At 41.1% G+C, this 26,447-nt stretch overlaps 1 protein-coding gene across 4 annotated transcripts in view; it reads right to left on the minus strand.

Moving 5' to 3' along the window:
- Positions 1-2,184: 2,184 nt before the first annotated feature.
- Positions 2,185-26,447, minus strand: part of LOC140895584 (prolyl endopeptidase FAP) — a 59,334-nt gene continuing 35,071 nt past the window's right edge. For 2 of the 4 annotated variants that reach the window (XM_073305628.1, XM_073305629.2), the window contains exons 17-26: positions 25,261-25,308; positions 23,059-23,157; positions 22,332-22,401; positions 20,994-21,188; positions 17,090-17,144; positions 12,164-12,263; positions 9,935-9,999; positions 8,930-9,002; positions 8,580-8,653; positions 4,987-5,347 (exon numbers count right to left, since the gene is read on the minus strand). In XM_073305628.1, coding sequence (XP_073161729.1) covers positions 5,246-5,347; positions 8,580-8,653; positions 8,930-9,002; positions 9,935-9,999; positions 12,164-12,263; positions 17,090-17,144; positions 20,994-21,188; positions 22,332-22,401; positions 23,059-23,157; positions 25,261-25,308 — 881 coding nt within the window. In that variant the 3' untranslated portion in view covers positions 4,987-5,245. Of the gene's footprint in view, positions 4,457-4,986; positions 5,348-8,579; positions 8,654-8,929; positions 9,003-9,934; positions 10,000-12,163; positions 12,264-17,089; positions 17,145-20,993; positions 21,189-22,331; positions 22,402-23,058; positions 23,158-25,260; positions 25,309-26,447 lie in introns of those variants that run through there. The other 2 variants (XM_078847947.1, XM_073305630.1) reach the window with 2 other exon arrangements.

Below are 26,447 nucleotides of genomic sequence, written 5' to 3' on the forward strand. Positions count from 1 at the left end.
GGCCCTCATTGAGTAGAGAGGTATCATGCCGATGGAATAGGCCACAGTGTCTGATGCTACATATTGGCACGGCTCCATGTGAAATCAATGGAGCTGCAGCAATTTACGTGGGCAGAGGAGTTGGTCCACTGTGTACCAGTTATGCTACATTTTGTGAAGACAATGAATATAATTGAAAGTAATACCAATACCGTTAGCAAATATGATAAATTATTCAGATTAAATACAAAGCATTTAAATGGCTCTACAAAATGTATTAAACAGCTGTGCCCTGTAATTGGGAGCTGACTGATAAACTGGAAGATACTAAATGTGATGTGAAGTTGACTTTATCTCTGATCCAATTTGTTATGAGCTTGAACCATGGCCTGAAGGCCTGGCTGGAGGTGCACCTGGCCTTTTCACTCATGTTTTTCTCCATGCCTATTCTGCAGCCACAGAAGGTCCAGTGCAGCAAAACTGGTGTGGTTCCACTTTGGATGGGAAAGAGGGGCTGGATGTGGGAGAGATGCTCATGGGGTGTGTGCACCCTGTACAGCATGGAATGGGGGTGGGCAGGGAGCAGGAGAGAGCATGGGGTTGGAGTGGGGCCAGAGGATCTACTGCTGTGCATGTGTAGATGCTGTACGAGAAATATTTAAGCCACTGAACTGAAGCAGCCCCTGCTTTGCCACCATGTTTGGTTTATTTTGTGCTAGCAAAGCATCCACAGGGGAACTGGAACTGTAAACAATCTAATCGGTGTTTGATTATTTCCCAGTACAAGGACTTCTCTGCTCAATACAAATAAAATAGTAGTGTCTACACACTTCCTCTCTAAAGCTCCATCTCCAGTGACTTAGCAGACTTGTTTAAATAACTACACTTCGAGCTGGGGGGTGGGATTTCCCAGGCTAGCTCTGACTGAACCACCATGCTACAGAGTGAAGCTGAGGTGTTGCAACCAGCAGGAGGGGCTAGCCACCCTGACTAGGTACCTAGCATGTTCAATGGGACCATATTCAGGGTGGCTGGTCACTCCCGCTGCCACAGCTACACTGTGTTTTTAGCGTGATAGCTTGATTGGAGCTAGCACAGGCATGTCTCCTTGACTGGGACTCACACTCCCAACTCCAAGTGTAGACATACCCTTAGAGTTATTTAAAACCAAAGTTTAGCTGTCCACTGTGGTAAATTGGGTCAGAGAGAGCTAAAATATCAAGTTTGAGACTAAAGTCCAGGTATGAATAGGGTGTTCACCTCACACATGCTGGTAAAGGGGTAATACAGACCTGAGAGATCAGTTAAACTGCCTGCTTGCACCTGGAGAATGGGCCAGACCTAATTAGAAATAAAGCTCAGGTGAGGAAGAGCACAATTTGTTTCCATAGAGCTAGGTGAGGCCAGCTTGGGAGGAGACCCAGAGGAGAGGAGGTGGAGTGTTTCATCTCTTGGAAGCATCCTGAAAGACCACTGAGAAGCAGAGCAGGCAGGCTGTCCACCCCAGGGGTGAGCTGAAAGCCTGACTGGAGGGGCTACGAGGAGCTGTAGCCTGCCTGAACCCCTGTGGGAGGGGAGGAGTGTGCTAGCTCTTTCTAACTGTCCCAATCAGTAGACATGCTGAGACTCTGCCAGACTTGGTGGATGGCAATACAGAGTGGAGAGTGCTGCAGGGATTCTGATGGGCACTGTGTCAGTTGCTAATGAATGAACACATAGGAGTTTCTGCACTGCACATCAGCCCTATTGTCTGCTGTTAGCACAGACTGCCTATGTGGACGGAGCATATGTGATTACAAGGAGATTTAAATACTGGCATCAGCTGAAGATATTGCCTCCCATCCTTAACTACTTAACTCACTGGCCCTGTCTTCCTGATTGCAGTGTAGAAGTTATTCCAGCAGTGCTGTGTAGTTGTCACACTATTCTGGAGACGTAGTCCTGCTTTTCCTTACAAACGGTGAAGAGAGTGCATAGTGGCTGATGTAGAAAAACATTAAGCAAAATTAACAGAATGGTGTGCTTCCCCCCTGGGCCCCCAGCCCTACCTCTGTCTATCCCCCTACTTTCTCCCCCAACCCCAGAAGCCAAGTCTGACAATGCCTGCTCTATTTTCCCAGATAATAACTAGGCACTAGAGCAGATTAACAATGATGTCCAGGCAACTTAATCCATTTCTAAACATTATTTCATCTATCTTTCTATCTACACACACACACACACACACACACCTTTTAAACTCTCCAAGTATGCCCATTCCTCCAAGCGCTTCTAGCTTCATAGCTTACACAGCTTATGAATGACTCATTAGGTCAGAATCATTTCATTGGTTATACTTCCAATATTAGACAGTAGGGGATGATTTTTAAAGGTATTTAAATGCCTAAAGATACAGATAGGTGGTATGTAAAATCTTAAAACTGCCTAGGTGCCTAATTCCCATTTCAATCAATGGGAGTTAGGTGCTTTTGAAAATTGCAGTAGGTGCCTATCTGTATCCTTTGAACCTAAATAGTGTTTCTCTGCTCAGTCATACCCATTTTACAGTGGCTTCTCTGGAGTTACACCACTGTAAGAGAGTTGAGAATTAGGCCCTAATAAATTCAACTGACTTATATTCCTCATTTGTGAAATCACCCATTATTGAAAGTACTGTTGTCAGTAGAACACTCACAGAGGCCCATATAATCACCATTTAATTAGCCCCGCTTCATGTTATATTTGTTTATTTTACTGTTAACTTTCTCAGAGCTATAATTTTTTCCTTTTTACAATTAGAACAGCTGAATTTTAATTACATTATCAACAAAAAGCTCATTAACGTCACTTAATTGGAGTATTTCCAAAAAAACCTTAACTGAACTGAATATTTTCTGAAGAGTCCCCATCAAAGTATAATTTAACCATTACAAACAGCTTGGCAACAACATTTACATAAAGATTTATCTGTCTCTGAAGAATGTTTTTATATGAGGAAAATCAGATTTGTTATCACCATCCACAAAACAAAGGGAGTTGTTATACAGCAGTTTGCTTCCACCTTTTAACTTCATTGGACAAATCCTGTATTTTTGTCATTTTGGTCAAATTAAGGCCTTTGCTTTCACACAAAGAAATCTAAGGCAACAGTGGACAGGGTTAGAAAAAAGCTTTTCCTATGGGTTATTCCATAACTGCCCACTTCAAGGTTTCTTGCACCTTCCTCTAAAGCATGGTGCACTGGCTACTGTCAAAGACAAGAAGCTGGATAAAATGGACCCTGGGTCTGATACAGTATGGTAACTCCTATGCAAGTATGATCATAGAATCATTTGGTTTGTAGAACATCTGGTCTATTTCCCTGCATCATGGCAGGATTGATTTAATTCTCAAATCATCCCTGATCGGTGAACACTTAGTCTAGGGCTCGAATGTCCACTGGTAGTGATTTCAAAGCCACTTTTGGTATCTCTTTTCCAGTTCCCTTTTATTGTTCTTGTTGTTGTTTGTTTATTGGCATTGTGGAAGCGCTGAGGGACCCCAAAGATAGACAGTAAACCACTGGGCTAGGCTGTGTACAAACTCATAACAAAAAGACCTGCTAAATGTGTAGCATTGTACTGACCTTGCCCACGTCAGGAAGCATGAAATTAGGGCGTTTTCTAAATATTTACCATAAAGTTTTCCTTCTTTGTCTTCTGTCCATTCCAGATTCTGTTCTCATGGACTAGCAATGACTATCATCTTTATAATGATAAAGATCATTTTGTGTATCTGTAGATAGTTATGTTATCCTTCTAGCTTCTCTTTGCCAAGTTCACTTCACTTTTCCTCACAGATTCTATTTTTCATATTTTTATTTAATTGATTTCTGAACATCCTCTAGAACTTGACTAGGTCTATTTTGAAAGGGTGAGGTGACACTTCCCACGTCTGCACCCTGTAAAAGGACTCTTCCCAAGCAGCATCCCCCCCCCAACATTGAGAGCGAATCAGGGCCCAAAACTTCAGTTACTCTGATTTCAGTGGAGTTGCACCAGTGGTAAACTGGAGTCATGCAGTGGTGAATCAAGGCCCAAGTATCATTGGGCTATCTTTTTAAAAAATCTGTTTTAAGTGGATTAACATTAATTGAAAACAAAGCGAGAAAAGACTGAATGATTCCTCTCATTTTTGACTGAATGGTATTTGAGATTCAGTTCAGTGTTGCTATTATATTTAGCAATTTGAGGGAGGCTAACTGGCTAGCAGAGAGGAAGAATGGCCCAGTGGTTGGGGCACCGGCCTAGGACATAGGACACCCAGATTCAATTCCTTACTCCACCATGGACTTCCTGTGTGATCTTGGGAACTCTGTGCCTCAATTCCCTGTCTGTAAAATGGGGTCCCAGTGAGGAGATGGGCATTGCCAGGATAAAACTGCCCATTGAAACTTCATGAAAATGATGCCTCTGCCACAGATTTGGTCACTGGATACACACAATGTGGCTAGCAAGTTCTGGATAAGAATGGAAACAACCGTTGGAATAAAATAACTGTGCTGAACGTACTTCTTCTACCCCTTAAAATGAACCCAAACTGAAACTTGGTTTGAGTTTCAAAAGGTTTGGTAAATTAAAAAAAAAAAATAAAAATTCAAGCATCTGTGAATGTTTTCATATCAGCCCAGATGAAGACCAGAAACACCAAGCTACAGACCTCGCTCATGCTAGGAAGCAGTGGAAATCTCAGGAAAAGACTCTTCTTTGGAACTCAGGATTTCAAACCTACCAGCACTGACTAAACTTTGGACAAGCATCTAAGCTTCAGCATGATTATACAAACTGCAATTTTAAACCTTGTGTGGTTCACCCAGCACTAGGTTTTGTCCATGGTTACTGTGGTTGGGACATTAATTAGCAAATCACATTGCGCTGTCAACTGTTATTAATATAACTAAGCAAGCATATTCAATTGGCTTTATGTCTTCTTCCCAAATGAGCACCAGAACCCCAAACATGAGTTTTATGCAAGATAACAATAACCATACATAGCATTTTAAATTCTGGTTTTATTTTTTTTTTAACAGGCCGGTGTTAAATGTGCCAAAACCTGTAGTGGTATAGTATCTGCTAATATACAACACCAATAACAGATGTGAACTCCAAATTAAAAATATCTTAATCTTTAACTATTAATCCACCTGCAGAATATACTTAATCTATGCACAGTTACAACTGCATTACGTCAAGGCACGTCTAGCTCTTGGTGATGTATAAGATGCTTAATCGTGCTGAGAATACCTTTGTTACTCTGACAGGGAAAAACATTGTTTGAGGAAGTGGGTCATATGGGTATAAAGATGTTTACTCGAAAGGCCTGGAATTCCATGGTCCTGATCAGTGTACCACTGAAAAAGAAGAAAAAAACCCAACAAAACACACTTGATTTCTCTATCCTACAGTAAGTAAACAATCCAGAAGCTTGATCTTTACTAATTATTATTACAGCCCCATAAAGGTGCCTCACAAAGGCAAATGGGCAGTGACTTGGTAGATCTTTGGTTTTTTTGTGTTAATTATTTTTGATCAGTTTTCATTATATTCATATTCTCATTGAACAAAGTTTCTAAATAATCTGTGATTTGGGAGTCAGAGTGGCTGCCTGGTGAGTTAGTTGCATCAAGCCAGAGCAAAAACACTCCAAGATGCCCTCAGGGACAAGAGTCCCTGGCATGTGCTGCATGTCCTTAGTAGTAGGATTATTAAAACGGACTGATTTAGCTAGCAATGTTTTATTCTCACCAAACAGCCCTCGCCTAAAAATTGTGGAGATCTGTCCAAATCATTCAGCATTATACTAGTCATTATGTACAGCATCCTGAGAACAGTGATTTAGATGGATTATGACAGGTTTCAGAGTAGCAGCCGTGTTACTCTGTATCCGCAAAAAGAAAAGGAGTACTTGTGGCACCTTAGAGACTAACAAATTTATCTGAGCATAAGCTTTCGTGAGTTACAGCTCACTTCATCCGATGCATGCAGTGGAAAATACAGTGGTAAGTTTTTATATACACAGAGAACATGAAACAATGGACGTTACCATACACACTGTAAGGAGAGTGATCAGGTAAGGTGAGCTATTACCAGCAGGAGAGAACATCCGCAAATGTGAACAATGTATACCTTCAAACCAGTGGCACTGCTATGGGTACCCGCATGGCCCCACAGTATGCCAACATTTTTATGGCTGACTTAGAACAACGCTTCCTCAGCTCTCGTCCCCTAATGCCCCGACTCTATTTGCGCTACATTGATGACATCTTCATCATCTGGACCCATGGAAAAGAAGCCCTTGAGGAATTCCACCATGAGTTCAACAATTTCCATCCCACCATCAACCTCAGCCTGGACCAGTCCACACAAGAGATCCACTTCCTGGACACTACAATGCTAATAAGTAATGGTCACATAAACACAACCCTACACTGGAAACCTACTGACCGCTATACTTACCTACATGCCTCTAGCTTTCATCCAGACCACAACACACAATCCATTGTCTACAGCCAAGCTCTACGATACAACCACATTTGCTCCAACCCCTCAGACAGAGACAAACACCTACAAGATCTCTATCAAGCGTTCTTACAACTACAATACCCACCTGCTGAAGTGAAGAAACAGATTGATAGAGCCAGAAGAGTACCCAGAAGTTACCTACTACAGGACAGGCCCAACAAAGAAAATAACAGAATGCCACTAGCCGTCACCTTCAGCCCCCAACTAAAACCTCTCCAGCGCATCATCAAGGATCTATAACCTATCCTAAAGGACGACCCCATCACTCTCACAGATCTTGGGAGACAGGCCAGTCCTTGCCTACAGACAGCCCCCCAACCTGAAGCAAATACTCACCAGCAACCACACACCACACAACAAAAATACTAACCCAGGAACCTACCCTTGCAACAAAGCCTGTTGCCAATTGTGTCCATATATCTATTCAGGGGCCTATCTATCTATTCTATGTTACCATCATAAGGCCTAATCACATCAGTCACACTATCAGAGGCTCGTTCACCTGCACATCTACCAATGTGATATATGCCATCATATGCCAGCAATGCCCCTCTGCCATGTACATTAGCCAAACTGGACAGTCTCTACGTAAAAGAATAAATGGACACAAATCAGACGTCAAGAATTATAACATTCAAAAACCAGTTGGAGAACACTTCAATCTCTCTGGTCACTCAATTACAAACCTAAAAGTCGCAATATTACAACAAAAACACTTCAAAAACAGACTCCAACGAGAGACCGCTGAATTGGAATTAATTTGCAAACTGGACACCATTAAATTAGGCTTGAATAAAGACTGGGAATGGATGGGTCATTACACAAAGTAAAACTATTCCCCCATGTTTATTTTTCTCCCCTATTGTTCCTCACACGTTTTTCTCAGCTGCTGGAAATGGCCCACCTTGATTATCACTACAAAAGGTTTTTTTCTCTCCTGCTGGGAATAGCTCACCTAACCCAATCACTCTTGTTACAGGGTGTATGGTAACATCCATTGTTTCATGTTCTCTGTGTATATAAAAACTTACCACTGTATTTTCCACTGCATGCATCCGATGAAGTGAGCTGTAGCTCACAAAAGCTTATGCTCAGATAAATTTGTTAGTCTCTAAGGTGCCACAAGTCCTCCTTTTCTAGATGGATTATGTTATACCTTGGAACAGCAGCAATTATTTTCACTTATTTTTAAACTGGACAATTTGCCTTAAGTTATTTCCATCCAGGCGTCATAAAGACACTCCAAAATCCAAATTATTATTTTTTTAGGCCAGGTCCTTCTCTTCTCTACAAATGCAGCAGAACCAGCATTTTTTGCTGTATTGGTGGGGAATGCAGGATATCTGAAGCCCACACAATGATCCACACATTTATGGAGTGCCACAAATCCAAGTCCCATGGGGGTTGCCAATGTACTCGTGTGTGGGAGCTCATAGACAGAGGTAGGACAGGGACAGGGCTCATGTATCTGTCATTAGCCCAGGAGTGAAGGGTATAGAATAAGCAAGCTTGGCATGAATGCAATAAATGTTTTGTCCATTTGGCCTCCTTTTGCTTGCCATTCATCCCTTCCACCCTCCTGTCTGTTCTGTTCTCTCTGCCCCTGCTGCCCTGCATAGGCTTCCCTGACAACTTGTTCTCTTCTCCCTCTGGACCTACTATCCAGATGCCTTATTCCCTTCACTGCGAGCATTCATCTTTGTTTGTGGCTGGCAGGTCCCTGAAGGCAGCTCCTAATCCCTCCTCCTCTTTTATTAGGTAGCAACAGCTTCAAGAAGAGCCACCTAAGCTGACTGCTCATTCTTGTTTCCAGGTGCTTTTACAGGCCTTCAAGCTATTATTTGCAAAGAAGAACCTCCTCCTCTGTTGAAGCAGCTGGAAACAAGGAGCAGAGCCAGTCTCATTTGGCTAGCCAGTTTTCTGGGGCTACCAGCAAGTGTTCCCCAGACTACCAGCTACACTGTGGGACTCACTAGGTTAAACTGAGCTTCTTAAAAATGTCCCCAGATGTAAGAGGAATTATAAGCCAATGCTTAAAAAGAAAAATAGTTTGTTATCTACCATTGCCTGGAAATCCACCTGTGCATTAACCAAAGCTTTAGAGATCTGTGCTGAGTTCTGGAAATGTACATTATCTGGAAAAAGGAACAGAACAAAAAGGAGAAGAGTGGGTTATTAAAATCTGGTAAATACCAGATAGTTTAAAGATATAATGCATTAAGTTCAGTCCATCAATTATCGAGTCATACAGTTGACATTACTAACAATGAGTAAGTAACACTTTATATGCCCCATGGAAATGGACCAAACATCTAAGTACTGACCCTAATCGAAGTCAAAGAAAGATGCTTAACGTTTCTCAAACAAAGAGGTTGTGGCTTAGTATTTGAACTGCCTTTCGTAAACCTCACCATCTGCTGTTCCGTGGATGAGAAGATATTTCACGTTTCGGAAATTCTCCGCTCTTGCCATCACAGTTGAATTCTGTTCAGGGGAAAAATGAACACTTCAGCAGCTGCAATTTAGACCACTTAGTCACGTAGGTAAAAGGCTTTCACTGCATAGTATAAAACTAACTGAATCATCATATAAACTGGCACTCTAACGACAACAGTGATTATTTATTACTCTCTGGGCTTGGAATGGAAGCCAGATATATTCTCTAGGCTTTTCCCAGGGCTAGTTGACACAAATCTCAGGCCTCCACCCTATCCCTCCCACTGGCTGCAATGCCATTCCTCTTACACCAAAATGCTCTGCCAGAGGAGTTTGGGATGAGGAGTTTCTGCCGTTTGGATGGGGTTTGGAAATGAGTATTAAGGGCCTAATGCAAAGCCTAATGAAGTCAGTAAGAGCCTTTCCACTGACTTAAGTGGAATTTGGATCAGGCCCTAAATGTGTTCACAACTGGTATGTATGTTTGTGGAGGGAATCGGGGGCATGAACAGAGAATGGAAATTTCCTGTTAAACCATTAGGAACCAGCAATGTGCCCCCATTTAGGGACGATAATCTGATTACCTAGGGGGCTCATGTCATTTCACCACAGAGTTCAGTCTGCACAAAGCAGCTTGCATTCCACACCAAGTGGTCCCAACAACGACCAGTAATCATCATCATTTAAACCCATCACTGGGGGTCCCCCCCCCGATGCTGAAGGTAAGCAGCATTATTTGAACTGACCCTGTCTGTTCCAATGGGACAACAAGGACCTTTAAACATAGAATATTTAAGACTATTAAATATAGGAAAAGAGAGTAAACTATAGGCAGGTGAATTCCATGCTAGTAGCTCTCACTGCCATAGGGCTGATACTACTAGGGCTGGAAGATGATTTCTCTTCCCCACTTCTCCCTTCCTCCCTGATAATGTGATTCTAAGTTTGAGGAAAACAAATGCAATGAAGAGAATTCTTACTTTGTAGTGTTCGAGATTATCTGACTCAGTCGGAAGACCCATAAATCGCTCTGTGTAGATAGATGCTATCGTATAAAAAAAAAAGAGCTGTAGACAAAATATATACACATCTAATGGTTGAATACTATGAGTATGTGTTTAAACTGCACACAGTTCCATTAATACACCCTAAATGTATTATTTATTTTAGACTATTTCTGTGGCATCCATCACTGTAGCTCCTGGCTTCCTCACACTACACTAAAACCAGCTACATACAAAGATCATTTATGAAGATGAATTGATAAACATACTCCCACTTTATCTGCCCCTGCAGAAATACCCAACCCGGAGTGACCTAAGAAAAGGGCTGAGCAAACAGGTAAGTCAACCTGGAACACCAAGTCCCATAAACAGAGGCTAAGATCGCTTTAGCTAGTAGGATAAATTCCAGGAACCAATAGCTAGCGTAACCGAGCACATATCTACTGCCACAAGGGGACACACAAGAGAGACTATCAAGAGCTTTATTGTAACCAACACATTACTTTATACTCAGAAGCAGGGAAGAGTCCCTTAGGATTTCATGCTGGTGACCCTTCCTGTTCAATGGGTATGCACATACACAGTGAGAGAATGGGAGACGTAGGCTGTGGTATAAAACCCTATGCACAGGATATTCAGGTCTTTGTCCATTTTTCACTGACACCAGATGCTGTTGTTTCTTTGCTTTCTTAGTCTTTGACTGAGGTAGGGACATAGGTGAGAGCAAACATCTCTGCATCTGAGACTTTCAGCTGGGGCACCTTACTGCTTAAGGGCCCACTCAGGACACCTTTACAGGTGATCTTCTATGGCTGTCAGGCTGTTTAGTGAAATGTGGGTGATTCTTTTGTTATGGAGTTCCTACTGCAATGTGTACCTCACAGTTCAGAAGAATGGGGATCCGTGAGCTGGAAGATGGTAGGATTAAGTCATTAACTGAGTAGCTGTGAATGGCACATGGATTTGGAGAAAGGATACATTTTACAGCCTCATTTCTCTCACTGGGGCAGGGTCCCATGTTTCCCAGTGGCAGAACCATCATTAAATAAAAGTTGCTGAAGCTCAATCCAGGAAGGAGGGAAGAGCAATTACTCAATGACTACCCTTTTGGGAAGAAAGGCTAGAAATTATTATGCAGCCATTCCATCTGCCTCTGCAAAGACCCACAGGATAGTCAATGATAGCTTATGGTCAGTGTTATCAGAGACTGTTGACAGATCTAACAAAATCAGTACACACATCTAACTGTGCCCAGGGAGAAATAAATAGTCAATGTCCTGGGGCAGTGCCATCTGTGTGCCACATGCACATTTGTAGCTCATCTTGGGGGGCTTGTGGAAATCTGTGGAATCACAATACAACTGAAGCTGCTGCAACAGCACTTTTTCAATAACTTTCCCCAGAAAGGGGAGGTGGAGCATACTGGGCAATAACGGATCAAGCTGTGATGTCACGGGCAATTTTTTGAGCAAGAGTGTTCTCACTGCTTGCATAATGGTGGCTGACACCTTACCCTCCCAACAAGAGGCATTACAGTCACAGTGAGTGCCGTTACATGTAATTTACACCACTGTAAGACCCTGGTACATGGTCAGCGTGATGTCAAGGATGCTTCAAGTAAATGAGAACCCAACAGACAGAGGGTATATCTAATGCAACGTGGTGTTCAACTTGTGTGGCAGGAAATGGGGGCAGGGGTTGAGATTCTTCATGGGAAGTCCTGCTAGGAAAAATGTTTAAAAATACTGGAGATCTGGTACAAACAATTCCATCTCAAAGGCAAAAAATTATCCTTCAGAAATATTTTTATGAGCTGCAAGGATAAGTGATTTCTGGAAGGGATAATGTAACCAGAAAGGGGTGACTCCCTCAAAGGCAGAGAAATCACCTCAAAATTGTCCCCTCAGTGTGGTGGCACACTTAACAAGTAGCTCCAGGAAGCCCCATCCAGCACATCACTGAATGCATATGGGTTGCCAAGGGGGCTTTACAGGTGCACAAATGAGATTAGCAAACCCTCTGCCATATCACAGTATTTGTTCCAAAAGGCTGGGTGCAGCTATTGCCAGCAGAGAAAGGATTAAATACAAGCTTTGAGGAATTTTGTTTTGGTGATGACAATTTCTTTTTTTTATGTTTCCAGTTGTCAAGCTCTTGCAATAACGTCATGCTTTCTGAGTCAGTGTTTATTAAATGTTTTTATACCGTAATATTCCCAGCTGGAGACAGGAGCCACTGCCATTCCACATTTAAATACTCCACTGCCAGATCCAAGTGCCAGAGAAGTTACATATCCACCATAGGACTGGAGAGAAATCACAGGCAGGTTAATACTATGCAGTTAGCTATCTCTTTGTTCTCTGAGAATCCAAGTAATAAAACATTACATTCAAAGGAAACATTTGGTTTAATAGCATGGGGGCAAAGCAACTAGACTTTTACCTTCACCAGTATGAACTGAGTCTGGCTGACTCCTTGTGAGGAACAAAAGGAAAAGACAATTCTATCTAATCACTTCATCTCTTCCTACCATCTACGTTACTGCTTCATTGGGGACCCTGGTTCAGTTCCTCACCTACTGAATTATCTAGCCAAAAATGGAATTTTCTGCCAAAAAATTGTTATATTGAATCAGCCCGATATGTGCAGCCATGGACAACAAGTTGTGGAAGGCTATGGATGTTGGCTTTAAAGCAGACTACAATACCCCAATGAAAGGTCAGGCTTTTGTTATATGCCTTAACAATGTCCATGTGCTGCAGAGCTGCCCAGTAGAGCGGGTTGGAACTTTTTTTTCCTAACAGAAAATTTTGATAGAAATGGGAAAAAAATCATTTTAGTCAAAATTTTCCATGGTAAAGTTAGACTTCTCAGCAAAAAATCCCAAACCCAAAATTTCCATCTGAAAAGCAAAAAATTTCAGCTGAAAAACAAACATTTTGATTTGGAAATGCTGCTGCACTGCCTCATGGGAACCGTGGACCTCATGGCCCTATGATCCAACATGGGCCAGGCTCCCTAGCCAGACTACATCTCCCATAATGTACCGAGTCTCCCTTCTTGCTGAGTCACTATGATGCATTCTGGAAATCCCTGATAGTGGCACATTATAGCAGATGTAGTCCAGCTAAGGAACCTGACCCACAGAAGAGAACTGGGGTAATGAGGCATCCAAACTGTCATTCCTATGAAGCATTTCAGCAACATTTTTGAAACTAGATTTTTCCCCCCTGGTTTTAAGTGTTTGTGTTTCCAACAAAAAGTGGAACTTTTTCATGGGGGAAAAATAACCTTTTCGCCAAAAATGTCACAGTCAAAAACCCAATTTTCCATCGAAAAACAGTTGAGACAGAAAAATTTCAACTAATAGTACTAACTAGAAAACCTGACTGGACTGAAATTTGTGTTTTCTCAGCAGTGAAGGGAAAATACCTTTGTCTATCCCTATATATGATTCTGATATGTTTTCTTCAAGATTTTTGGATTCTTTTCTGCAAGGTTGAGGAAAATATTCTTGCAACTCATTAAAAAGAACAACTGATTGAAGTTTCCCCTCTATCTTAATAAGCTAACTGCTGAGGTAAACAAAATAATTTTACAGTCAGAGGAAGAGAGAGAGAGATAGGAAGCTTTTATTTATCAAGATGTTACTAACTGACTTTTTTTTTTTTTTTTGCATTGTTTCTAACACACTGGCGGTCTGATCACAAGTTACATTTTAGAAAGGGAAAGGAAAGTTAATTTTAAGACAGACCAAAAATATTATTTAATCTTTTAGAAAAGGTGGTGACTCATGAACTAAGCATCTCTCAGATTCAGATGCTGTTACAGGAATGTTGGGGATGGGAAGTATTAAGTAACCTTTGAGTATTATTTATTACTCCACTCAAGACTGGAGAGAAAGGACCTTCATTTATGCCAGGATCTGACTCCATGTCATTCGTACTCTATTTCATTCAGCATCAAGTTTCATTTCTAAGACCTCCAGAAAACAGAATGACTCCAGTCTCTGGATTTTAAAGACCAAAAGAGTGGGGAAGCTGAGTTCTGCTTGGCATCCTATCCAAATAAAGAAGCTTAGAGCCTGATGCCTTAGTATTGACTACCTTTGCTCATTAAACTCCAACACATAACTGAACATAGGATGGCCAGTCCACATGGTTGCATAATTTCCAGTTCCTGAAACCCACCCATGCTTCTTAAAGAATCAGCTGCTAGCTGTCAAAACTCTGTGGGGCAAGCAATTCCTCCACCTCCCTCCTGCTGCTGGTTCCCGGCCTGACCCTCAGGCTGTGAACCAGCAGGGGAGAATTAGTTCATATTTGGAGAGGAGGAAAGGAGAAGAATCAGCCTGGAGTTCAGAAAGGTTCTGTGCAAAGAGGTGGGGCTGGCATCTGAGAACAGTTGATACTGGGTATGTAGGCATTTGGTCTGCTTGATGGGGGTAGGGGGGGCAGAATGTGTGACTAAGGGAGCGTGAACGCTTGGATGAATGGCTAGAGAAGATAAAGGATTTCCATTCTTTCTGGAGGAGGGGGAGTGACAGAAGCCAGGAGAGGGGAGTAGGGGCCAAAGGGGCTTGTTCAGAATCCTGCAGATGAGCATTCTTATCCTCTGTATTCAAAATATAAAGGGAAGTTTAGAAATTAATGAATGTATTGGATTTAATCATATTGCGTGTCAAAAATAAAGCAACTCCCCACCCCCTTCTAAATAGCATCCAGCTTGAAATGAGAGTGAGGGATAACTATAAGCAACAAATAAGGATATAGCAAAGAATTTATGCAATTATTTTTCCGCTAACTTGAGGGGAATTTATCCAAATCAGAAATCAGCATAGCAAGGCCAGAAAATAAGGAACTAGCAGTAGAAGGATTATTGTGCTATAGCAGGTTAAGAGGTGGAGTTTGAAGCCTGAATTGCTTTAACAGTCTTTTACAAGCTTTTGCTGTCCAGGAGAGACTGGTGAGTTTGAAAAAGTGCATACCTGCCAGCACATACAGACTGTGCACAGGGACATTTAGGTACAAAAGAGGAATGCATTTCTAACTCTACTGAAATATATTAGACCTCTAGAGCCTTTTGGGCGGACTCAGTGGGAAAATGACAGCTTCCTCCTTAAAATATAAAGACTGACAGCTTGTACAATAGTGCCATTATTTTAAGAATGCCTCTAATGTTGGACCGAGATAGTTCAGACCTGTCAAATGTCATCATTTGTATAGTCGCAGCGCTGTTATAGCTGTGTTGGTCCAAGAATATTAGAGAAAAAAGGTGGAGGAGGTGATACCTTTTATTGGACCAAATTCTATTGTTGAAAGAGACAAGCTTTTGAGTTTATACACCTGAATAAGAGCTCTGTGTAAACTCAAAAGCTTGTCTCTTTGCACCCACAGAAGCTGGTCCAATAAAAGATATTACCTCCCACACTTTGTCTCCATCTTTTATATGAGAAACTTGTCATTTTATTTATTTAAATAAAATGCATCTTGATTAAAAAAAAAACAATTTTTTTCAGTTCAGGAACTTAAGGATTTGGCCCCAAAATATTAAGTGTTATATCAGCATTACCTACTCATAAATAGATGTATCATTTAATTACATTTTACTGCGTTGAATTGTGTCTAGGTATTTTCTATATGTCTAGGTATGTGTCTAGGTGTATGATCACAGTTCCTAAAATATTAGTTAATATAAACTTCATACAAAGCTGTTAGCAGCCCTGTTCACATGTCATCTAATGTCAGCCACTTTTGTTTGCTACTGTTCAATTGAATCTGCATGTTCTGTCCTGTAACGCAGTTCTAGGTAAGTTGCTCATGGGGCAACTGGGCCAAAGAAAAACAAAAGAAAAATTAAAGAATTCTGGTGAAAAGACAGTCTGTCTAAAGAGAATGAAACTGTAACTCTTTCTGAAAGATAATCAGAGACAAATGAACATTTATAAATAGCAAAACATTGGAAAGAAACATCCCAGTTTAGTCTGTAAGCTGTTCTAGCTACTGTGGTCTGTTACTGTTGGGCCACTGCTCCTCCTTTACTCTTAAACACTACTTGCAATACCAGGATCTTATCTTGAAGATTGAATGGTAACAAAGGGAAAGACAATAATTATAATTGTTTCTTTCTCTTCTGTTAAAGCCAGATTCTGCTCTAGAAATCTGACCCTCAGGCACTCTAAGATACTACTCAGTGTAAGTAGGGATGGCCTTAGCTGAAAGCAATGCTGGCCAATAGGAGGTTAGTTTACAATTACGTCCCTTTAACAATGAAGCATAACATAACAATAACAAGCTATGTAAGATCTCCTGTACCTCCTGCTTTTGACTGGCCTAGAAATGCTGTGAGAATGACTTTCCTTGTGTATTTCACTGGTCCCAAACCCAATCAGGAAGAGCGAAGGCATAGGAAAAGTCAAATGAAGGCAAATAATCTTTTCCAAACCTCGAAAGGTTTAGATTTGATTCAAGTTCTAGCTGACGGTTTGGCCTGATTCTTATCTCATCCAATATGGTTTGCCCATCTCTACTTGGAGTCCCCCAGGCCTCAGACTGTGTAGCCCTCAGCCTTTCACTTCTTCAGTACAAGAAGAAATTCTAGTTTGGGAAAGAGGTTTGGTGCATTTAGTTTTCTCTGAAGTTCAACTCCATGCACTATTTCAAGGCCAGACAAAAATCAGGAAGTATGGGAAGTCACAGGGATGCCAAAATCAGTGGTTTCAGATCAGAGGGATTAATGGAATTCTGTTGTTTTTTTAAAATTTCAGATCACATAAGTTCACATTTCTTTAATTCTGATGTGAGTATCATGTTCAAACAAACACTATTATTAACAGTGAAGCCAACTGAAACTTCTGAGCTTTGCCTTGTTTCAACCTAAAACCAAATCTGCAGCTGAGATCTACTCAAAATTCAGCCCATGCCTTCCTGAAAATCAGTGTAGGCTTCCCAAAGGGTTTGAAAACCTTCACTGAATCTGATTTTTAATTTTTTTTTTTACTATGACAAAAGTCTAGAGGAGTAGCTTTAGAGTGACTTTGTGGAAAACAAGGAGGAATTTTAGAAAACACTGAATGCAGTAAGAGTAAGAAAGGTAAATAAGGAAATACCAAAACCAGCAGCAACTACTTACCCAGCCCCATATTGCTATTCTTTTTTCATCAACAAAACCCATTTCTATAAATTTTCTGTTTAAAAGAAAAATCACAATTATAAAGCCATTCTTATCACCCAATAGGATTATTTACATTACATTTAGTTAATAAAAAAAAGAGTTCAAGCTTCTTTCATGCTTCTTTCATGCTTACCAGACATGTCAGGCCACTCAGAACAGATAACATATCTGATTTCTATATAGGACCAAGTAACAGCCTCATGGATTTTAAGGCCCACCAGGACCATTATGGTCATCTGCCTGACCTCCTGAATCAATTAAACACCCTTTAGTTTACTTTTTACTCTTAATATTTAAACACACATTTATTTTCATCTATGTAGAGAGACCACGGCATAGCTGAAAGCAATGCTTAAGGAGCCCATTGGGAGTACTGATCACGGCATGGAAGAGTAACTAAAGAAGATAAACCTGTTAATGATTTCTGAGTGTATTTGAGCATAAACTTTAGCGGGTAAAAACTCCACTTCTTCAGATGCATGGAGTGAAAATTATAGATTCAGACATGAATATACTGACACATGAAGAGAAGGGAGTTGCCTCACAAGTGGGGAACCAGTGTTGACTGGGCCAATTCGATCAGGGTGGATGTAGTCCACTCCCAATAATAGATGAGGAGGTGTCAATTCCAGGAGAGGCAAAGCTGCTTTTGTAATGAGCCAGCCACTGCCAGCAGCTATTCAAGCCCATATTAATGGTGTTAAATTTGAAAATGAATTTTAGTTCTGCTGTTTCTCTTTGAAGTCTGTTTCTGAAGTTTTTTTGTTCAAGTATAGCTACTTTCAAATCTGTTATAGAATGTCCAGGAAGATTGAAGTGTTCTCCGACTGGCTTTTGTATGTTCCCATTCCTGATGTCCGATTTATGTCCATTTATTCTTTTACGTCGGGACTGTCTGGTTTGGCCAATGTACATGGCAGAAGGGCATTGCTGGCACATGATGGCATAAATAACATTAGTAGACGTGCAGGTGAATGTGCCTCTGATGGTGTGGCTGATGTGGTTGGGTCCTCTGATGGTGTTGCTAGAGTAGATATGGGGATAGAGTAGGCAACGAGGTTTGCTGCAGGGATCGGTTCCTGGGTTAGTGTTTCTGTGATGTGGTGTGTAGTTGCTAGTGACCCACAGGAACCCTGTCAACACTGGTTCTCCACTAGTGAGGCAACTTCCTTCTCTTCATGTGTCAGTATATTTATGTCTGCATCTGTACTTTTCACTCCATGCATCCGAAGAAGTGGGGTTTTTACCCATGAAAACTTATGCTCAAATAAATCTGTTAGTCTTTAAGGTGCCACCAGACTCCTTGTTGTTTTTGTGGATACAGACTAACACAGCTACCCCCTGATACTTGTCAGAAATCATTGATACCCCCTTTGGCCTTCATTCCTGACTGTGTCCCCAATTTAAATCTCTCTATATATATATTTAAAAGGAGCTAATAAGATGCATACACACCAGTAAAATATATCTCCTGATCTTTCATTATTCTTACTCCCCTTCTCCCATTATTCCATTCACTCTTTTTTTAATGCCAGCCTTTGCTGTGTTGTCTCTAACATCAGGGCCTGATCTGGCAAGGTGCTCAACATACTCAACTTCCAGTGGTGCTCTGTACCTCTCCGGAGGTGCCTTACAGGATCAAGCCCTGAGATTTTAAACTACCCTGCCCTTTTATTTGTCTGTAAAGTGTCATGCATGCTCACGGCACTGTAATAAAAAACAACAAGGAAAACTTTTCCCAAGGCTCCCTGCAGATGCATGTGAAAAAGCTCAGAGAAGAGGAAAGGGCTATGCCTTTCTCCTGAGTTTGATCATCAAGCAGCTTGAAGGGAAAACCAGATCACTGGCATTGGGTTTCCTGTCTCTGCATCCCATTGCAATGATGCAGTCTGCTGCAAGAAACATACTAGAGAGAGAAGGAGGGTTTGTGCACAGGGACATCTTCCCAAAGAAGGCACTTAGAAAAAAAGTTGTGTAAACGTGCAGAGCACAGCATACAATAGGGTAAAACAGGGAAGAAGAGGCAGGAGAAGGGAAAAGACGCAAGAAAGATTAAAACTAGTAGGCCAAGGGCAACTCCCCTGTCCCTTTCAGCAGTATAATCTCACTTTTCTTTCTCTCAGCCATCTTCACATCCAAATTTAGAGGAAGCATAGTGACGAATGCACCAAATAGGGCCAGATTCACCCCAGGGTCTCTACCAGCAGCTGCAAACTTTCCTTTGCAAGGAAGCCCACACAAGTGGCCAGAACCACCCCCAGGTTAGGAGGTATTGACTCGGAGGGACATGGGATGTGAGCTTCCAGAGGGTGCACTAATTCAGCACAGTTCTGTTGCAGCCTTCGCCAGCTGGGCTGCTACTCTTAAAGCACCTCCCTCCCTAGGGGGAGTCCCCCACCTGGGTGCATGGCCCTTGCTGGTAAATCTGCCCCATAATCTTGGGACAGACTAGCAAAATGAAGCAGAAGCCATCCTACACACACAATGTAAAATGGGTGTAGAGACTGGCAGTGAATTGGGAAAAGTTTGCATGGAAAGTCTGTGGTAATTTCAGCCATTCCTTTACAGGCTGTCAGACCAGACCGCAGCTGCAGAAGCACCTTAGCCTCACTGTGTCTCTGACAGGTCGATTTTGACCCCTTTCATGTCGGAGTGTCACTTTAGAGCAATAACAAGTAATTTATAACTTTGATGATCTCATAAAGTGAGTGATTGTGCTGCTGCAATGTTTCAGGAAAGAAAAGCAAATAACAGATGACACTTAGAAGCCTGAAATGATAAAACAGGTAGTCTGCTTCAGTCTTCAATGAAAAGGATAATAACAACACGATACTTAATGCAATAATAGCTAAGAAGGAAATGTAGAGATCACTAAGCAGAAACAGGAAGGAAGAGATAAGGGTACTTAGAGAGAGGCAGTGCTCTCAAGCACATAGAGCAGGGGCATGGGTGTCAGGGCTCCTGGATTCTATTCCTGGCTCTGCTATTCACGGCCAGGTCCATCATTTGGGAGGGGCACCCATTCCCCCGACCAGCCTCCATGGCACCAAAAAAGTCTACTTAGATGCCAATCAGCCCCTTTGGGGCACTTTCCCCAAGACAAAATTAATCCCTCTCCCCTACAACACAGGTCCCCTGGGGCTGCACAGTAACCCTCCTCCCGTTCTAAACACCTGCTTTGGTGGTGCTGTTGCATCTTGTGACTCTGAAATCCCAAGCTGAGGCTTCTTTCATGAGAACCTCAGTCCCTCTTTCTGTCCAGAGGCTCCATTCAGGAGGGATATATCTGTTTGGAGCACTTGCAGTCTGGATAACTTTGATGCAGAGCAGCATGGGTGGGAGGAATTGCAAGAGATTGCTGTCGGCACCTGTTGGCCCCAGGCACTCTTGTCATTTCTTGCTACCTTGGAATGGCAAGGAAGATGGGTCTTGTGACTGAACATGCTCTCTGATAGTCTAGAAATGTACAGCTGTACCACAGACTTCACGTCTGACCATGGGCAAGTTCTTTCAGATCCTAGGATTGAAGGCATTATGGACATGCACATTATTGCTCTTAAAGAATTGAAGTAGCAGGATTAAGTGCACCCTTTACAGTGACCATGTATATCAAGTGATGGGTTCAGGGGACACCACATGGGTACCATGTACCTCTAAATTTTGCTCTCCATGAGTCCCATCTCTTGTCTTGCCTAGTGGAGGCAGTGAGGGGCCCCAATATAGATTTTCATTCTTAGCAGTTACCAGCCAAGTGGTGCTCAAAAGGACTTGAAATGCATCTACTAATCTGTCTCTTGGACTACTGCTTCAGTGTTGCTTAACACGTGGAAGGGATTCTATTGAATCCTACTGTAATACTCACTTTGCTGCTGAGATTTGGTCCTCAATTTCATATACTCCGAGTTTTCGATATACTGCATGTAGCATCTTGTCACCTTGAAAAGCTGTCCCTCTGCCATCCACAAGAGCAACAATAATTTCCTCTCTGCTTGCAAGATAGGTTATCCAGCTAATCCCAAATGTGTGCTTTACATTCTGACTGCAAGGTCCTCCATACCTAAAGGAAATATTCGCAGAATCTCACATTTAGATTTGGTGGATGATTTTAAACAACGCATTTATTAAATACAGGACATGAATAATGGAATAATTAAAGCTCAAACCCCAGATTTTATTTAATGTAAAAGAAACTTCTTGAGTGCATAGCCCCTGGTGGGCAGCCTAACAGAATCTTAATTCTGGAGAGGGGAAATTTCTGGAAGTGACTGTAGTTATACATATGTCTCATATTTTCCCTTCATATCTTCTCCTATAAGGCAGAACAGGCTCATGGTATTCAGTAGGCAGAAACAGTCAGACCTTTACTGATATAGGTGTGGGACTTTGCCAGCTGTAATCCATTTCAGTTTTTGTAGGATTAGGTTGGTCCATTCGATTTGGCCCAGAATGGCCAAGGGTTGCACTGTCCCAAGAGGAACTCTGAGAAGATATTATGCTTCAAAGTCACACTTCCTCCCCTCTCTGCCTTGTTTTGGCAGAGTGAATTACCTCACCCCTTGTTGGGATACAGTTGATCCCACACCCCTCTGCATCTGGACTGATAATCTGACCAGCAGTGAGTGGGGAAGAGGCAAGGTCTCCTTTCCCCTTTGTGCCAACTTGCTTTCTAAGGTGAATATCAAGTGAGCAGTCCCTTCTTTCTCCCTGATACCTGGCATCATAGTCTGAGCACACCTTACTAAGCTGAGCAAGACAACAGAAAGGGCTTTAGTCCTTATACACTTGAATAAAAGCTGGGGGTAATTTAGCCCACAATGTTTACATTCTTTTTCTTAGCCACTTCCGATAGACTCATATCATACTTTCCAGTGTTAACAGTGGAACCTATAATGTGCTATCTTAGGCAGTCTCATGGTACATGGAAGTAGCAATGGAATTGACTCTGAACGATATTCTGCAAATTCCTATTCTCCTTCTGAAGGACTAATCTTAGTCTCACTGAAATCAACAACAAAACTCTTATTGATTTCAATAGGATCAGGATTCTATTTCAGAAATGTAGCCTAAAATCAAAGAACTGGTGTGCTTTGCTTGTTATATACACTAATGCACTTATCCTGCACTAAACGTGACATGTCAGAACTAATACCCCTTCTGATAAAGCGGATTATGTGGAAAAAGAAAAGAAAATCTTACATACACCTGAATAAGCAGAGGATACTTCTTGGATCTATCAAACTGCGGAGGTAGAAGCATCTTGTACCACAAAGCTAAAAAAAGATATATTACAAATATATCAATGTTTGAGATGATTCTTCTATGTATGAACCATTATTTATTGGAGTAGCATATGGAAATGAGTAAGCAATGAGACACAGGATTCATGAATTGTGAGTCACAAATTGATTTAAGTCATTTTTCCTATTTAACTGTTTAAAAACAATCTTGAAGAAATAAAGTGTTGGGGCTTTTTGGATTTGTTTTGTTTTTTTTAATTAAGCGTCATACAATAATATTAGGGCCTAATTTCTGCAGGTATCTAGAAAAAAATGACAAATACTATCTCACTGGTGAGCTATATGAGTATAGGAAACATTCTATACCAATTTCTCATGTGAGAGAAAAATTAATTTACAATTAAATATTTGTAAATTAATTAATTTACATATATTAATGAATGAAGTCTCTTAACAGCATCATCTCTGTGTGGTAGGGATGTATAGTATATGTTTCACTGACAGGCAAACTGAGGCATAGTGATATTGAGTTTCTCAAAGTCAAATAGTGAATCCATGGCAGAACCAGAAATACAATCCAGGAAGCCTAATTCCAAATCCCTTGTTCTAATAACTGCTGGAGCATGCTTCCTACAATAGAATAAGTGTAAAAATTATAGAAAAAGTAAATAGTGTAATAGTAATTCTTACTAATTCCATCCACTTCAAGTTTATTAATGTCTATCTTAGGCATTTTGATGTTTTCCATCGCAGACTCTAATTCCAAATTGTCTTCCAAGACTTTAATCTCTAGGTAAAAGAAGTTTCCATATTAGCAATCAATTTGCTTTTCAACTCCTCTCTGTTAATTGAGACTCCCTTGTTTTGTTTGTGGCTCAACTGGAAAAGAAATCTATGGAAAATTCTTACAAATATGGTAATGAGGTCATACATTGGAAAATCAAACACTTGAAGTTGTATTTACATATAAACTGAAACATTGACATATTCTGTATGGGATACAAAGTAATTGATCTTGTGTGACTATTATTTCTTCTCTTCTTGTCCACTCACACCTCAGACTTCCTACCTTTTAGGAATAGGAGAACTGGAGAATATACTCCAGTCTGCAAAATGCTTCTCCAAATGTTGACTCTAGTTACATCCATTGTTCTGAATAATGGATTACTGCACACTCCTATCTAACCTGCCTCATATTAGCAAGATACAATGTGCTTCTTTGCGTCTGAATTAATTCTTTAATCTTGTCCTCTGCTGTAACTTCATTGAATTGTAACTTGCAGACTAATTTCTAATCAAATCTCAGTATAACCATGTTTATTTACTGAAAAACTTTACAAGATGATCAAGCACCAAACACTGACATGTAAATTTAAAAAGTTATATTTTCTATATAATTAATATCCAGCACAGATGGTAGTATTGACACATTAGGAGTCCACTGAAAGCTACTTTGTGTATCAAAATTCTTTCCTATGACTAGGGATGGGCATAGAATGTTGTACCTAATGAGGGTCTGCGACCTGAATCTTCACCCCCAAACTGAAACAGAACCTTACGTGATTTTTTAAACAACTTCTGTTAAACTTTTTGTCATCATTTTACATTTTTGAAAAACACTTCCTGGTTCTGTGACTGCAGTAATACCAGAAGAATACAGGCTGACCAGGAACAGGAAATACCAGACTTCTCTCAAGAAAGTCAGTTATTGTGAAATGTCCAGGCCAGTTTTGCAGATCCAGGAATTTTGGATAGCTTGGATAAAGGCTGAAAAACCATCCTGATGTTGGAACCAAACCAAACTGGAGCTCCAGATCTTTTGAAGTTTTCCCGTTGCTTTAGACAGTCCAAGGTAACCTTCCAGTCTGGTGTATGTGAATTTAGCTGCACAACTCCCATTTGAATTAATACCTGCCAACCACAGTGAAAATGGACTCGCTGCCCCTCTTATGCAATTGCAGCCTAGTCCAAGACAAACACTGTCACGGTCACCTAACAAGAAAGCAATTAGCCAGTGGCACAAAGATGACTAAAACAAGAGGCTACATAATTACCCTTACAAAGACAAAAGAAGGCAGCTTGAATGGGTTCTTTCTGCAGTGAAGCAGCATGGCTGAGCAAGGCACAGTGAAGGCAAAGGTAAAAGTCCATTAAATTAAACATTTGTTTCCTAGGCACAAGGAGATGCCAGAGTGCCATACTGATAATTCAACACTTTGGGCACCGTTTCATACAGATTGTGCTCGTTGCTGGGGAAATTAGAATGGACCCTTAATGTGCAGATAAAAGTGGCAATTCATGCATATATTTTGCAGAAGGAGGAGTTGGAAGAATATAGCTAGAGAACAAAAGCACACATGATGGGAATGGAACCTTTTCCAGCTCCAAACATTTCTTTTGGATTCCTCGCAAAATTTCTAGTCAACGCTTGCTCAGGAAAAATGTCAATTAGGGTGACCAGACAGCAAATGTGAAAAATTGGGACGGGCTGGGGGCAGGGGCATAATAGGAGCCTATATAAGAAAAAGACCAAAAAATCAGGACTTTTCCTATAAAATTGGGACATCTGGTCACCCTAAGGTCAATGGCAGTGTGCATCAGTAAGGGTTGAGTAGAAACTGTGTACTGAGCTCAGGATTTGGCTCATGGGGAGTTACTAATGCTCAGCATACCCACTGTTTGTAGCAATGTAAAATTTAGGGCTGGATTCAACAACAAAAATACAGTACATCCAAATTTCACAATGTAATAAAGAATCTGGGTATTGAATCTGTCCCTCAAAGACAGTTAAAAGCATCTTTAGTGCAAGTCTAAATAGTGACTTATGGGATTTATTTAGTAACTATTCAGGATAAAAACTACGCACAGAAATATGCAGAATATTTGCAGTACCTCTATCATTGCTGCTGTCAAAAAGAATGGAAATAGGAATGCCCGGACCTGTAATGAGAATTAAAAGAGAAAAAAAGATTCATATTCTTTGAAACATAACTTGGTTTGAAGAGTAGAGTTACTATTAAAATATCAATGATAAGATCTGTCAGATCACTTGAATTTTTTTGATTGGATGTTTGCGTATAACTTCCTTTTTATAGAATCATAGAAATGTAGGACTGGAAGGGACCTCAAGAGGTCTTCTAGTCCATCCCCCTGCACCTACACCACAAAACAGTAAACACTCTCTTTGAAAATGTCTTACTAACAAGTGTAATAATAGCTGTTACCAAGGCCCAGGCATAGTGTAATTATACAGTCACATCAAATGACTGTATAGTTGCCCTCTTTTTGAAAATTGCTGCATAATTATGCTTCAGAATCCAAACTTTCATTTAAAAATAAATACATCTTATGGTTGCACAGAATATTTTCAAAAAGTGAACTGAACTTCCATATAGTGCTCTCTGCCTGAGTCTGCAGACAGTCTGAAACAATGCTCTAAGAAAAGGTGTGAACTATCCCAAGCCATCTCAATAATATGTCAACTCAGAAGCCTAAGAATGTCAATTAAATTGTCATAATTGTTAACCAAATGTGAGGAAGTCACCATATGCCCAATATGTCGTTGCTGTTTCATGTCAAAAGTGTCCAGCTGGAGCATTTGCCTCTCAGAAGCGACCCAGGTTTCAGATCCATGCAAAAAGACAGAAGCCACTACTGCTTGATAGATACGCATCGTAGTCCAAGTTGATGCATGGCAATGATACCACAGAAGCTTTCAAAGAGCATAACACCCGTAGCTTTGTGGATTCAAGCTTCTTTCCCTAACAATGGAGCCAAGATACTCATGATACAAACGAGGATGTCAAGCTTCGTACCAACCAGCCTCCAGTGTCTTCCCAAGTGACTCAATGCCAGCTCAGGTGGCTTGGGCATCAGCTCTGTATGCCACAGTCCATAGCAGCCCACCAGTTTTATGCATTTGATCCAACAAAAGTTGGATGGAGAAGATCTCATGGGCAGCCTCATACATGCTGGAGGGATGTCGTGGCTTCCAACCTCACCTGCCTCGGTCTTAATATAGAGCAGGCCGCAACAATGACAGAAGACTGGGTTCTGTGGAAATGGGTGATCTGAAGCGT

The sequence above is a fragment of the Lepidochelys kempii genome, chromosome 11 (genome assembly GCF_965140285.1).
Source record: "Lepidochelys kempii isolate rLepKem1 chromosome 11, rLepKem1.hap1, whole genome shotgun sequence".
NCBI classification, from domain to species: domain Eukaryota; kingdom Metazoa; phylum Chordata; order Testudines; family Cheloniidae; genus Lepidochelys; species Lepidochelys kempii.